This window comes from Camelina sativa, chromosome 2 (genome assembly GCF_000633955.1).
Source record: "Camelina sativa cultivar DH55 chromosome 2, Cs, whole genome shotgun sequence".
Lineage (NCBI taxonomy): Eukaryota > Viridiplantae > Streptophyta > Magnoliopsida > Brassicales > Brassicaceae > Camelina > Camelina sativa.
Window position 1 is genome coordinate 1,739,449 of NC_025686.1, and position 14,043 is coordinate 1,753,491.

Sequence of the window (14,043 nt, forward strand, 5' to 3'; positions counted from 1 at the left end):
ACTTGTGATTGCTGAGATCTTTTTTATTCCACAGGCTGCAAATACTGCTAGCGTCCAGGAACAGGTAAAATTAGAAACTGATTAAATAGTTTAGATATTTGGGAATCTAGTCACTCACTTTTATTTTGGGAGATAAAATTGTTTTACGATTTACTTATCCTCTGACTCTTATCAGGTTCTTATCAGAAAAGTGATCGAACTTCATGATAAATACATGGTCTATGTCACCGAGTGTTTCCAGAACCACACCCTCTTCCATAAGGTCTGATGTACTTCCTACGTACTTGTCATGCGCCTATCTTATTCAAGTTTATGATGTGTAACTAACCAAGTTTCTTGAAACACATTATAGGCTTTGAAAGAGGCATTTGAGATTTTCTGTAACAAAACAGTCGCTGGAAGTTCAAGTGCTGAATTACTTGCAACATTTTGCGACAATATTCTCAAGAAGGGGGGAAGTGAAAAGCTGAGTGATGAAGCTATTGAAGATACGCTTGAGAAGGTACACCTTTGCGTAAAACTGTTTTTGCTTATCTCTTTTCTGCTCTCCTGGAATCGGTCCTGAATTTTATAATGTTGTTACAGGTTGTCAAATTGCTCGCTTATATAAGTGACAAGGATCTTTTTGCCGAGTTCTACAGGTTTATCTCCCATTCCAGTCTTGATTTATCTGTAAATCCGGCTTTTTGGCTTCTGATCTTTGTTTTGCAAATTTTTTGTTTATACTACCTTCCAACAACATAGTATTAGATTGACAAAACGTTGGAGTACTGAGTTACAAGTGTTTTATTTATGGTTGATTGCAGGAAGAAGCTAGCCCGTAGACTCTTGTTTGATCGCAGTGCTAATGATGATCATGAGAGAAGTATCCTTACAAAACTTAAGCAACAATGTGGTGGACAGTTTACTTCTAAGATGGAGGGCATGGTTAGTTTCCCTGTGTTTCTTATCTAAGTTGTACTTGCTCTGATTGTTTATGCTTTCTATATTATTTAATCTGTTGGTTACAGGTTACGGATTTGACATTGGCAAGAGAAAACCAAAACAGTTTCGAGGAATATCTAGGCAAAAACCCTGCTGCAAACCCAGGGATTGACTTGACCGTCACTGTTCTTACCACTGGTTTCTGGCCAAGTTACAAATCATTCGACATAAATCTACCTAGTGAAATGGTAAATGATTTTATGTTTTTCTTATCTTCTTGAAAATGAGAAAGGTTGCTCCAGATAGATCTAAATTCGTTTATTCTTTGCTTCAGATCAAGTGTGTTGAAGTCTTCAAAGGGTTTTATGAAACGAAAACGAAACACAGGAAGCTTACCTGGATCTATTCACTAGGAACTTGTCACATCAACGGGAAGTTTGATCAGAAGCCCATCGAGTTAATTGTGTCTACTTACCAGGTACCTTTTGTTTCTCAAGAAATGTTGGTAATTATTTTAATTATTTTTAATTATTGGCATCTGATGCCACGTTCTTTATATTTTTAGGCTGCTGTGCTTCTACTCTTCAACACAACTGACAAATTGAGTTACACTGAGATCTTGACTCAACTGAACCTAAGCCATGAAGATCTAGTTAGGTTGCTGCATTCTTTGTCATGTGCTAAGTACAAGATTCTCCTCAAGGAGCCAATCACCAAGACTGTCTCCCAGAGTGATGTCTTCGAGTTCAACTCCAAATTCACCGATAGAATGCGCAGAATCAAGGTTTGTGACATTAATGTTATTACTCAAATCTCTGTCAATCCACATCTTCTTTTACATATTTGTTAATCACTAACATCAACTTCGGTGTTTTGAATCACAGATCCCTCTTCCTCCAGTTGATGAGAGGAAGAAAGTCGTTGAAGATGTTGATAAAGACAGACGCTATGCAATTGATGCTGCCATTGTCAGAATCATGAAGAGCAGGAAAGTATTGGGACATCAACAACTCGTTTCTGAGTGCGTTGAGCAACTTAGCCGAATGTTCAAGGTAAACGAAATATTATATATACACAATTGAGGATGCTTTTAGTGATGAGTTTATGAAACTAATTGTGGATTTGTATGATTTTGTTGCAGCCTGATATTAAAGCGATCAAGAAACGTATGGAGGATTTAATAACAAGAGATTATTTGGAGAGGGACAAGGAGAATCCTAACATGTTTAGGTACTTGGCTTAGGGCGCAAAAACAACTGTGGAAGTGGTTGGCTCATGAAAGGTAGTGCACCGAAGCATCTGCTTGTATATTAGAAGTCCATATGGATACACTCCTTAAAAAGAATTTATCTCTTTCGTTTTCAATTTTCTTAAATTCTCTTTTGCTAAAAATTCGGAAGTGCTGTTTTTTCTTTTCTTTTTTTGGGATGCAATTTGCCTTTTGGGAACTGTTTCTTGGATATTGAATGGAGATGGAGGAGATGCCTTAATGAATGAATCTCTGCTTTCAAGTATGTTCATTTGATATTCTTGTTATGAGTTTTATGTGTTACTGGCATAAACTTCAAAAGACAATTGTCATGTGCAATTGGCTTCGAAACAAGTACAAATAGGTTTTTAACTATATCAAATTAGATTGGAAGAAGAGAGTTGCATGAATTTATCACTGATAAAGTGACGCCAAAAACATGGTGGTGCTAAGAATTGAACTGCCATTCCATGAACGGCTTTAGAATTCTGAAGGAATCTGCAATGACCATACCAAAAAGATGAGTATTGGGTTTTACAAGCAATGGGGAGATACAATCATACAATATGCAAATCTTCTTAGTTCCTGCGACAAGTATTAATAAATCCGTGGCTGAGCTTTGAAAACAAAATTAATGAGCTCACTAGTATATGTATCAAGATGGGACTTTAAATCCACTCGTATGTATTTATTTAATCAAAATGGACCTTTAAATCCACTCGTATGTATCAAGTATAATAAGTAAACTGGGCCTGGGCTTATTTTAGCAGGCCCAAAGCGCTTGTGGTCAATCCTGCGCCAGGTGATAGGAGTGTGAGATACACGAGTTCTGGCTCCTTCGTTTTCTCTTCTTCTTTCTTCTCTCTCAGATCAACAAAAACAAAAACCTTCGTGTGCGTCTCTCGTCCTCTAAGTTGTCGAAAATGCTAGCCAGGCTCGCCGCTAAGCGTCTTCTCGAGATCCGTCAAGTTTTCCGTCAACCAACCTCTCAGGTAGGTATTTTTCAAAATTTCTCTCGTTTTTTTTTTTGTCAGGCTCTTTTCCCGATCTCATACTCCGTTTGGTCATTTCTATCTTACAGGCGTCTCGTAGCTTATCGACGGCCTTAAACTACGTGAGTTGTTTGGATATTCTCTCGCTGATCTTTGCTTTTAATTTTTCTGATTTTGAAAATTAAATTGACATTTGATTTTTGTTGTTTTGATGACTTATAGCATCTGGATTCTCCTGATAACAAACCCGATCTTCCATGGGAGTTTTCAGAGGCAAACAAATCTAAGGTCAGTCAGTGAAATTAAATCGCTTCTTGATTTGATAATGACGAAAAATTTACATTGCGTTGAACGAATTGGGGATTTTATTTAGTCTAAGTCTGTACGGGTACGAACTCCTTTTGGTTATGGTGGAAACAACAAATTTATACTGTTACGGGAAAATTTATGAATCTTTAGCTCTCGTTCCCTACTGATGATATATCTCTAACTAGAATCAGCTTCAAATATGTTTCGTCCCTACTCGACGGGTGGGTGTGTGTGACTTACATTGTCTTTCTACGTAAAGCAGAAAGAGTTTTTGAAACGTTTTGCTGGGAATTAAGGAATGGTTTGTATGATATCAACTCTCAACTAACATATTCATTGGCTTCTAATTAGTTAGCCGGTTTTATGGAATTAAACTACTAATATGTTCTTGTGCATTTGGTTCCAATTTACTGTAGCTTTTTGTCTGGCTGCACTAGTCGTGCAAAGAAAGTGAATTCTATTTTCCCATGCATCCAGATTTTCTGGAATTATAATATTTTGTTCAAACTGTGTAGGTTAAGGAGATACTCTCTTACTATCCAACGAATTACAAGCAGTCTGCAGTTATTCCGCTTCTAGATCTTGCACAACAGCAGCATGGAGGCTGGCTCCCTGTTTCAGCGATGAATGCAGTATGTTTTCGTTCTCTAAATATTGAAAGGATTGTGAAGAGGAAGTTCATAACAATACAACAACATTTTTGCAGGTTGCTAAAGTTATAGAAGTTGCTCCTATCCGTGTTTATGAGGTTGCAACATTTTACTCAATGTTCAACAGGGCAAAGGTAAGAAGTACTTACTACCCCATAAACTCAAGTCTCTACTGTGCTCGTCAAAAAACACATATCCCATACTCATATTTCATCTGCTCGTACAGGTTGGAAAGTATCACCTTCTAGTTTGTGGCACAACACCTTGCATGATCCGTGGTTCACGAGACATCGAATCAGCTTTGCTTGACCATTTGGGAGTGAAACGCGGTGGTAAATTTCTATTAGTGAGCTTTCATTAAAAAGCAAACAAAAGCATACGATGGTGTTCAGTCATAACAATATTCCGTATTATGTTTTTGCAGAAGTCACAAAGGATGGTTTGTTCTCTGTTGGAGAGATGGAATGCATGGTATATATTTCACATCACCTCTCTCCTTTCCGTAAATTGTGAACACTTGCAGAGCCATCACCTCGCATGAAAAGATAACAATATAAATCTCATGTGTTTGGTTTTGTTACAGGGATGTTGTGTTAATGCACCCATGATCACTGTGGCCGACTATTCCAATGGATCAGACGGATATACATATAACTATTTCGTATGTCAATCTCATCGACTAACTTTTCTTTTCTCCCGCAATATTATAATTTTTTATGTGGTTTAAGATGGAAATAGTAAAATTGTATTTACTTGTCTTATGCTACAATACACAGGAGGATGTGACACCAGAGAAAGTTGTAGATATCGTTGAAAAGCTGAGAAAAGGAGAAAAGCCACCGGTAAGACATTAACCCAACCGATTGCATTTGAATACTTTCCTGATGTTCTTCTCGTACTACAGCGTACTATAGCATTGCATCCGTTGGGTAAAACAATCTGGTTGTATAACGGTATAGGGGTGCCCAATCTGGTTTCGGTTCACTTTGTTGAATTTTGGATTCTCCGGTTTTTATTCCCTGTTTGGTTTGTTCCCTGTTTGGTTTGGTTTTCGGATTGATTTTGGTTTTAGGTTCAGTTTAAACTAGATTGGACATACCCTCTAAGCCAAGACCCTAATCCAACTTCTCATGATGTTAACCTTTGTTTTTCAGCATGGAACTCAGAACCCGCAGAGGATCAAGTGTGGACCAGAAGGAGGAAATACGACACTGCTTGGAGAGCCTAAGCCACCGCAGTTCCGTGATCTTGACGCATGCTAAGCTAAGTTCTGTTCGCCGCATTTGTATGTGGTTTAATAACGCAAAGGCTATAGCGATGTTTGACGCCTGTAGCATCAAATTGAGTTTGCATTGTAGTCTTCTTGGTTTTGGAGTTTAAATCCATTTCAAACAAATTACCAAAGCCATCCTCTCTTATTATTATCTCACTTCCAAGATTTTGTGAAATTGTAATAAAGACTTGTATGTGGTACTTTAAAACCCAAGAATTTTCAAACTTCTTTCAGAAAATTTAATTGGCAGAATTGCACAATTTTGTAGTTTTATTTTACTAATCACAAAATCATCATTGGGTTTTTGGTTTATTTTTCCAAAAGCTAACAAACTTATAAATAACTTGCCTAAATATATCTCTCCATTCCAATGCGAGTTTGAATCACCACATGTCTTCTCCAAAATGTAAGAGTGTATACTTCATCCTTTGATAGGTGGATATTGAAATTCCAAAAACTCAAACCAAAAAAAAAGCATAAGACATGTCTTTTTCTCCAAAAATCTTGATTCATGGGAACAAATTAATAATGTTTTCTCATTATTACATAACTCCAAATTCATACAAAACAAATAGGAATACAAGGGATTACAAATTACAAATACTTATTTTATTTTCTTCTCAAATTGTACAAAACTAAACAAGGTCCCACAACTTCCCACTACTACTACTAGTACTACTAAATAATAATAATACCCCTTGAAGCTCCATCCTCAACTTCCCACTAAAAATCTTGAAAACAAAAAGTTGCTTTCATCAAAGTCCACCTAAAAATAAAGGTAAAATGATAACAATCTCCAATATTTTAATCAAGTGAGCTTTTTGACAAATATTTTTCCCCTCTACTGCAAATCCTACATTGATTCCATCTACAAAGCCTTTTTCACTTTTTTTACCTTTCCTTCCAGACGAAACAAGTGGGTGTGGGAGGGAGGAGAGAAGAAACCAAAGTCGTTAGAGCAGAAGCAAACTCCATGTTGGACTGTTGGATTGCTGTACAAACCTCATTTTGTTGCACAAATCCTACTGTGGAGGATTAGTCTCAGGCTTCACCACCGAAGATGTATCCGGAGGCTGAGAATGGTAAATTGCCATTGCCAATGATATAGGCATCATACAAAGAGCCTTTGATTGAAGAAGCTGCATCGCGGCTCCAACATTTTCTTCCATCAATTTAGCCACTTGACGTTCGGTTCCATCGTTAGACCATTTCTCCCATGCGGGTTGAGGAGCTCTTCCACCTTCACCCGTTTCATCCTGTAGACATTTTAAGAAATAAAACTTGAATGAAAACCTCATTTCTAAAGTTTTGACCTTTTCTCCATTTTTCTTCTTTAAAAAGTTTATTTACCTCAACTGATGATGAAAGAGGCATATCAGTAACAAGTGGAGCAACTGCACCGGCTCCACCAAGTCGGCTCATGCTCAAAACCTACCAAAAGTTGACCAAAGAGACATAGATATCATTCAAAGGGATAAGCTTTATCCCACATAAAAATTATATAAATAAAAGCTTTTACTTTTTCAGATGAGCATGGAAGATTTCACAAGAAACACATTTTTAATTTTTTTTAAAAACAAAAGATGTACTATCTTATCAGAAACCCATCATTGCATTCTATTTCTTTGGTGTCTCCATTATCTTTTAAAGTAAAGCAGCTTTCTTTTTTAGCTTGCGAGAGCTTTAAGTAACCGACTGCATTTGATCTATTATAATGTGATCATGATGATTGTAATTAATGTCTGAATATGGTATTATAAATCCTAAACTGTCATTAGCCTGCCTATGACAAAACAAAAAAGTGATAAAAAGACTAAATGCCAAAGAAATCAAAAGCATTTAGGACTTGTTTATTCTTTCCCATATTAAAAAAAAACTGATCTAATCAGATTGAAATTTAGTTGAAGGGTAGGTAATGGTGGGACCAAAAGTAAGACCAAAAATCCATCTAAGAGAATTTTAAAGACATGATTTTTAGATCTCTAATCTTATAATATGAACAAACAGATTTAAGATATTGCTGAGGGGGTAATATGAACATTCAAGATAATAACGGTGGAAGCGAGATCTTAGACTGGTTATATATACCTTAACTTGGAGTCTGAGAAACTTGACATAATCGACAATCTCATCGATCATAGCAGCTCTATCGGTCTGCAAATGAAGACAGGAAAAAACATAAGAGTGTTAAAAACCTGCTAGAACTCCATATAACAGAAATGAGAAATGTTCTCGTACAGGTGAAAGATACTAACCTTGTTCACAGTAGGTACAAGTTCCTGCAGTGCCCTGATCCGTTCTGCTATTCTTTCCCTACGTAGCTGTGGCAAAGCAAAAAAAACATTCAGCTTATCCCTCCATAAAACCAAAGAGACCACTACACCATGGTCCATGTCTACATCTTTCAACGACCAACAACAACATATATAACACAGGGAAATACAAAAAGAGTATCTGAAGTTTACCCTCTCAGCAATGCTATGTGGATCAGTAGCCTGACCACGCCTAGCTCGAACCCTAGGGCGGATTGAGGTAGGCTGATGTGGCGCCGATGGAGCTGGCTGTTGCATTGGCTGCCCATGGAAAACCTTATACCATTTGCACAAGAATTCACTTCATAAGTTGTAAAGTAAATCCACTTATAACACAAAAACATTCTAACTAACAGATTGTTTCTACAACAGAGTAACAACGGAATAAATCAAGTTAGATGACAAGAGCAGCCACACAGCTACATGAACTAGTACGAAGCTGCTCATAGAGTAACAAAAGTTAACATATTGGATTCTACTAAACAAACCAAAATCCCTTAGATTCAACAGCTCAAAACAAGTACCCAAAGCAACTCTACCAACATTGCTAAAAAGTTACCAAAAATGTTATCTTGAAAAACTTCAAAATCGATTTCTCAGGAAGCAAACAAAAAAAAGTTAAGAAATTTAAGAAACCACTTACAGGTTTCATAGAAGAACAACGATTATCAACAACATCATCTGAGAAACGTTTCCCACTTCCATGTCCACCTTCAGGTCTAAGAAACCCTCCACTTCCAGGTCCTTTCCCTTGATCAAGACTTAACCCTAGAGGAAACATCTGATTGTGAAACCCAGTTGGTCCACCACTTCCTCCTAACCCACCCATATGACTTCCTTCGTCTCCAGAACCCAACTGCAACATCATCGGCGGTGCTCCTCCGCCTAATCCGCCGTCAACTCCAGATAAACCGGCTCCGGAAGAGGCTGAGAAGTTAGGAAGACCGAGGATTTGCTCGAAGAAATCATCAGAAGGAGTTTGGTCAGAAAGGTTCTCGTGAGGGTTGTTACCAGCCATGGTTTGAGCTCAAAAACAAAAAAAAAACAGAGACTTTTGACTCGGACGAGTCAGTGTGAGTTACGATTAACGAGTTGGAAACCTTCTAAGGAGAGATTTACATGCGAAAGCTACCTACACAGATTTAATGTTTTTTTTATTTTTTTTGGGTTGATGAAGATTTTAAGATGCTTTAAAACGAATGAGGACGAACAAGACAGAGACGAGAAAGGAGCAGAAGAAAAGTGAAAACTTTATGCTCTGTTTATAAAATTTATCTTTTTTGTAAAAGGACCTTACTTTTTCAGATTATTTCATTTTTGCCATTTCCTTATTTTCCTTCCAGAAACAAAAAAAAAAGTTATTATTATATAAATGGGCTGAATTTTATCATAATTGGGCCTTCTCTTCTGTCTTCATTTTTTCGCTTTCGTTTTCCTTTACACTGTAAGTTTATATAATTTGAATTATAAGATCATAATAATTTTATACTATCAGCTTACAGTTCTAAAATGATAACGACTTGTTTTGTAAACGTAGCCTTTAGCTGAACACTAAGTTTTAGCGTTTGAATATTGCGTTTTCGTAAGTTTGGGCTCAAGTCTTCGTAGGTTTTGACCCTAATTTTGGACCCTAATTTCTTCCCAAAAAATGACAAAAAAATGACTAGACCCGGTACATTTGCACCTCTGGCACATGTCTAGAGCCGGGGCTGGCTCTGACGTATCAGGCGGTTCATGTAGTATGTATTATTCACTTCTTAGATTGTACTACTACAAAGGAGTTATATATGCACGGGATGTGGCACGAAACTCTCCTTGCCTTTGTGAAACATAGTCAAGTTAAGAAAGAAGAGTTACGATTTGTTCATAAAAAGGTATATACAAAATCAAATTGCAAAATCACTAGCTAGCTCATATATGAAACCTCTACTCTTTCAGGTACAAGCATGCACTAAGTCTTCATCTTTAAACAAAGGACACTGTGAGATTAACAACGACCAGTTCAAGGGTTTTACAAGATTACCATAATTTCAGAAACTTAAGTCTTCAAAACCCAAAAAGTAAATAAGGGTCTGTTGCAAATTCAACGGAAATTACAAAATTCCCAATTGCAAAGTAATAGTAAATCAATTTTAAAGTTGATCCAATGATCAAAAACCAATGCACCAGCCGAAAAGGAAAAGAGCTTGTTACTTAAGTCCTACACTTAATCAAATGTAATGACATAATCGAGTTGAAGAACCGAACTGAGAGCAAAGATAATGCTTAAAGTCTCACTCTTCTAAGCATCAGGATAACTAACTAACACAAGCAGAACGACCAATGCAAGTTATAAAGCATAGGAGTTCCAAAAAGACTTACCAGAAATGGAAGTATATCCATTGGACTAAAGAACAACAAAACTTTGCAACAGCGATCATTATTGAATTCTCTAGGGTTCATCACAATTTGGGTATCTTGGAAACAAAAAAAATTTGGACCATTTCTCGATTTATGCGTGTCATCCTTGCGCAGGGGCCATGCTAATCTTCTCTGTATCGTTCCAATTTTATCAGATGTCCCCGAAGGTGACAATCACTTACTCGACTCTAACATTATTTAAACGCAGCTTTTGTCCTCTGTTCTATGCGATGTGGTATATTTGTTATCGGTTAAAGCTTAAAAGGGCTCGTTTGATAAAAAGGCCTATTTAAGGTAATTAAAAGTCCTCTTTCTGATTATTATTCTTAGAGATTGAGTGAAACGACGCCGTTGGTTTTGTAACGTTAGCTTTAAATTTGTTAAAGCTAATGACTTGTGGTTTAAAGTTTGATTAAAAAAAAAAAAGACTATGGGATGTTGCTAAATGTTACTGGTATCTGATTTAGCGAGAACCTATGGGGGAATTATAACTTAAACATCAACCTCTATATTTACTGTTATATCAGAAAAAAAACTCAAAACGTTTGCAAGAACTGTCTCCAAAATCATGTCAAGAATAAGCTCTAGTAGAGCTGCTCTACTAAGACTGCTCCTTGGACCTCTCCTACGTACCATACTAAAACACTCAACGTTTAGATTGAGATCAAGATGTGGACATTGGTGCATTGGGAGAAGAATATTGCTGTGAATAGCTTGAGAAAACTCACTGTGCCCTACAAATGTAACTAAAGGCTTTTGAAAGAGCATTATTTTTGTGCGTCCAATCAAATGATTCGATCGGTGAGATAACGATGATGCTATTGGTTTTGAGGACTGATGACACGGCAACATTTCTGCTTCTGATCTTGTCGGAGGCACTCACTCTGTTTGTTGTACCAGTACTATTTGTTTCTTGTGCGACAAGTTTTCATTTATTGACTTGTACTCGTTCTTCTCTTCTGCATTTGAATAGTTCTTGACTCTTGAGTAAACAATTTATCCAACGTTTCATAATCTTTAAGAAACTATACAAAATTGGGAATACTAAAAAGCGGATCTTTAAGTCTACTAGTCTAGAGTGAACTTTTAGTCTTCGTTTCAAATATGTCTTCGTCACGCCGACGACCCCCGATCAAATCTATTAGAACTTAACCATAACTATACTGTAAGAGATTCTCTGAACCACTGATCGATTAAGAAATAGGTGTTTTTGACAAAGACGACTTGTGTTGTGTAGAGACTAGAGAGAGTTTCAAAGTAGTACAGAGGATTCTAGGGATTCTTTTTATATCTTTCTCCTCAGTCCTCAGAACGAGAATTTTGATATCCTAATGAAGAAGCAAGGGCCGTACGTATTTAAAGAGGGTGTTAGGTTCCCTTACTGTTAATAAAAGTTACCGTATTTGATTTCGGAAAAGGACTTGGTCAGAAGAAGTTCATACAACCATCAGAAAAAGACCTTTTCAAATTTCAGAGAAGAGATGAAAAATTGCCTCTCTCTAACACCTAACAAGGAAATTAAATGGACACGATGCAGAGAACTGTGGAGAAAATTCAACCAAAATTACAAACTTGAAAGTTGAAACTCGCAATAAAAAAGTTAGCCAGTGTCTTACTTGACGACGATCTGAACATTCACTTGGTTCTTATAGTTTCACCTTTTTGAGTCTTCAAGATCCAAAAAAAAACTAACTCCTTTTTTTTTATCATCATATATCAGGACCAACTGCCAGCTTCTTATGGATGATATGGAGCACCAGAATTCGAATCAGTAACCTATTTGTGGCAGACTGAATTGTGAAGAAGCATTTAGTTCACCAGTGAATCAGGGATACACTCTTGTCTGAAATTTGAAAAGGTCTTTGAATTGCAATTATACACTCACCTTGTGATGGTTCTATGAACTTCTGACCAAATCCTTTTCCGAAATCAAATGAGATTGGAGGCAACGTATCTTTTGCTTAAAGTATGCTTTCAAAAGATTGGAGCAAACGAGTACTCTTTCAAGTACATTAATTAGTTCTTTCACTGACGAAGTATTTCAAGTACAAATCTTTTTGACTCTGAAACGTCTCAAGTGATGATGCCTCCTGAAGAAGATGCTGGATCAGGTAGTCTTGTTACTCAGCTTTCACATCAGAATCCAAGGCTTAATCAAACTGTTATGAGTGGTCCAACGACGAACCGCACCAGCAACTCAGAGGACCAAACCATGGATCAACATTTTCTATAAGTGATTGGACCAAATGTTCACTCCAGTCTTAAATATTCTGTTTTTAGTATTCCCATTTTGTGTAATTTCTTAAAGCCTATGGAACGATGGATAAATAGTTTATTAGTCAAGAGTAAAGAACTATTCAAATGCAGAAGAGAAGAATGAGTACAAGTCCATAAATGAAAACTTGTCGCACAAGAAACAAATAGTACTGGTACAAAACCAGAGTGAGTGCCTCCGACAAGATCAGAAGCAGAAACGTAGCCAATGCATCAGTCTTCAAATCAATATCATCATCGTTATCCAAGAAAATATCAGGTTTTTTTACCGGCCGAATCATTTGATTGGACGCGCAGAAATAATGTTTCTTTCAAAAGCCTTTAGTTACATTTGTAGGGCACAGTGAGTTTTCTCAAGCTATTCACAACAATATTCTTCTCCCAATGCACCAATGTCCCCATCTCAATCTCAATCTAAACGTTGAGTGTTTTAGTATGGTACGTAGGAGAGGTCCAAAGGAGCAGTCTTAGTAGAGTTTATTCTTGACATGATTTTGGAGACACTTCTTGCAAACGTTTCAAGTTTTTCTGATATAACAGTAAATCTAAAGGTTGAGTGTTTAAGTTATATTACCCCCATAGGTTCTCGCTATATCAGATACCAGTAACATTTAGCAAACATCCCATAGTCTTTTCTTTTTTTTGTTCAAACTTTAAACCACAAGTCATTATTAGCTTTAACAAAATTAAAGCTAACATTACAAAACCAACGGCGTCGTTTTCCTCTATCTCTAAGAATAATAATCAGAAATAGGCCTTTTACTTATCTTAATGACCCTTTTTATCAAACGAGCCCTTTTAAGCTTTAACCGATAACAAATATACCACATCGCATAGAACAGAGGACAAAAGCTGCGTTTAAATAATGTTAGAGTCGAGTAAGCGATTGTCACCTTCGGGGACATCTGATAAAATTGGAATGATACAGAGAAGATTAGCATGGCCCCTGCGCAAGGATGACACGCATAAATCGAGAAAAGGTCCAAATTTTTTTTAATGTGTGTGTTCCCCTTTACAACTCTTGTTCTCTTCTAGTTTATCCTAGCAAAATCTCTATTTGGACATTTGGTCCCCCTTTCAGGTTGGCATACTCTTGAGTTTTTGAAGTTCTGTCAGCCCTTAAAGACAATTTTTGATATTCTGTCTGAACTGAATCAATGGAGTAGGGTTTTAGGGAATGTGGAAAATGCATAGCAAGCTGGTTTGGATCAAAGACACAAGAGGAAGGGTGCAGAGACATTGATGTTCACCGTTTTTAGCAGTTTTGACAATTTTACTTCTTCTTATGTCACTACAAGAAAACAGGTGATTAGCGACTACACATAGCGACCACATATGTAGTCGTCAAAATTAACGACTACATAGTGACGATTTAGCGACTATTCTGCGACTACGTGGATTTAGTCGCTAAATAGTCACTCTTAAGCGACTAATTCATGCAGTCGTTACGGTGGTCGTATATTAACGACTAAGAGGCGACTATATTGTTGATGGAATTATATAGTCGCAACTTAGTCGCCAAATTAGCGACTACAGTACGACCACGTCAAATAGTCGTAAACGTTGGCGACTACGTTGCGACTCATTCGGCGAGTCATAAGGTAGTCGTAAAGTAGTCGTAAAATTTAGCGACTGTTAGGCGACTCTTACGGCGAGTCAT

The 14,043-nt window shown here is 37.0% G+C and overlaps 3 protein-coding genes across 4 annotated transcripts in view; 2 read left to right on the top strand and 1 right to left on the bottom strand.

Annotated features, from left to right (window-relative positions):
* LOC104714246 (cullin-1) overlaps positions 1–2,444 on the top strand; it is a 6,375-nt gene extending 3,931 nt beyond the window's left edge. The window contains exons 12-21 of one of the 2 annotated variants that reach the window (XM_019233409.1): positions 35–64; positions 176–262; positions 353–502; positions 586–641; positions 807–927; positions 1,011–1,172; positions 1,259–1,402; positions 1,490–1,708; positions 1,809–1,976; positions 2,066–2,444. In XM_019233409.1, coding sequence (XP_019088954.1) covers positions 35–64; positions 176–262; positions 353–502; positions 586–641; positions 807–927; positions 1,011–1,172; positions 1,259–1,402; positions 1,490–1,708; positions 1,809–1,976; positions 2,066–2,167 — 1,239 coding nt within the window. In that variant the 3' untranslated portion in view covers positions 2,168–2,444. The remainder of the gene's footprint in view (positions 1–34; positions 65–175; positions 263–352; positions 503–585; positions 642–806; positions 928–1,010; positions 1,173–1,258; positions 1,403–1,489; positions 1,709–1,808; positions 1,977–2,065) is intronic. The other variant, XM_010431542.2, reaches the window with a different exon arrangement.
* Positions 3,008–5,657, top strand: LOC104714255 (NADH dehydrogenase [ubiquinone] flavoprotein 2, mitochondrial). The gene is made up of 10 exons (XM_010431554.2): positions 3,008–3,165; positions 3,255–3,287; positions 3,388–3,453; positions 3,990–4,106; positions 4,181–4,258; positions 4,351–4,456; positions 4,549–4,595; positions 4,708–4,785; positions 4,901–4,966; positions 5,279–5,657. The coding sequence occupies exons 1-10, from the start codon at positions 3,097–3,099 to the stop codon at positions 5,384–5,386; spliced, it is 768 nt and encodes a 255-aa protein (XP_010429856.1). The 5' UTR covers positions 3,008–3,096; the 3' UTR covers positions 5,387–5,657.
* Positions 5,906–8,948, bottom strand: LOC104714264 (transcription factor UNE12-like). The gene is made up of 6 exons (XM_010431567.2): positions 8,353–8,948; positions 7,863–7,985; positions 7,653–7,718; positions 7,486–7,551; positions 6,748–6,828; positions 5,906–6,653 (listed from the first exon to the last, which is right to left on the bottom strand). Exons 1-6 carry the CDS (start codon positions 8,725–8,727, stop codon positions 6,420–6,422), a joined length of 945 nt encoding a protein of 314 aa, XP_010429869.1. The 5' UTR covers positions 8,728–8,948; the 3' UTR covers positions 5,906–6,419.

Coding starts and splice junctions, on each gene's coding strand:
- LOC104714255 (XM_010431554.2), top strand. CDS start 3,097: ATGCTAGCCAGGCTCGCCGCTAAGCGTCTTCTCGAGATCCGTCAAGTT. Junction 3,166..3,254: donor TCCGTCAACCAACCTCTCAG/GTAGGTATTTTT, acceptor TCTATCTTACAG/GCGTCTCGTAGCTTATCGAC. Junction 3,454..3,989: donor CAGAGGCAAACAAATCTAAG/GTCAGTCAGTGA, acceptor CAAACTGTGTAG/GTTAAGGAGATACTCTCTTA.
- LOC104714264 (XM_010431567.2), bottom strand. CDS start 8,727: ATGGCTGGTAACAACCCTCACGAGAACCTTTCTGACCAAACTCCTTCT. Junction 7,719..7,862: donor CACATAGCATTGCTGAGAGG/GTAAACTTCAGA, acceptor GCTTTGCCACAG/CTACGTAGGGAAAGAATAGC. Junction 7,552..7,652: donor TTGTACCTACTGTGAACAAG/GTTAGTATCTTT, acceptor CTTCATTTGCAG/ACCGATAGAGCTGCTATGAT.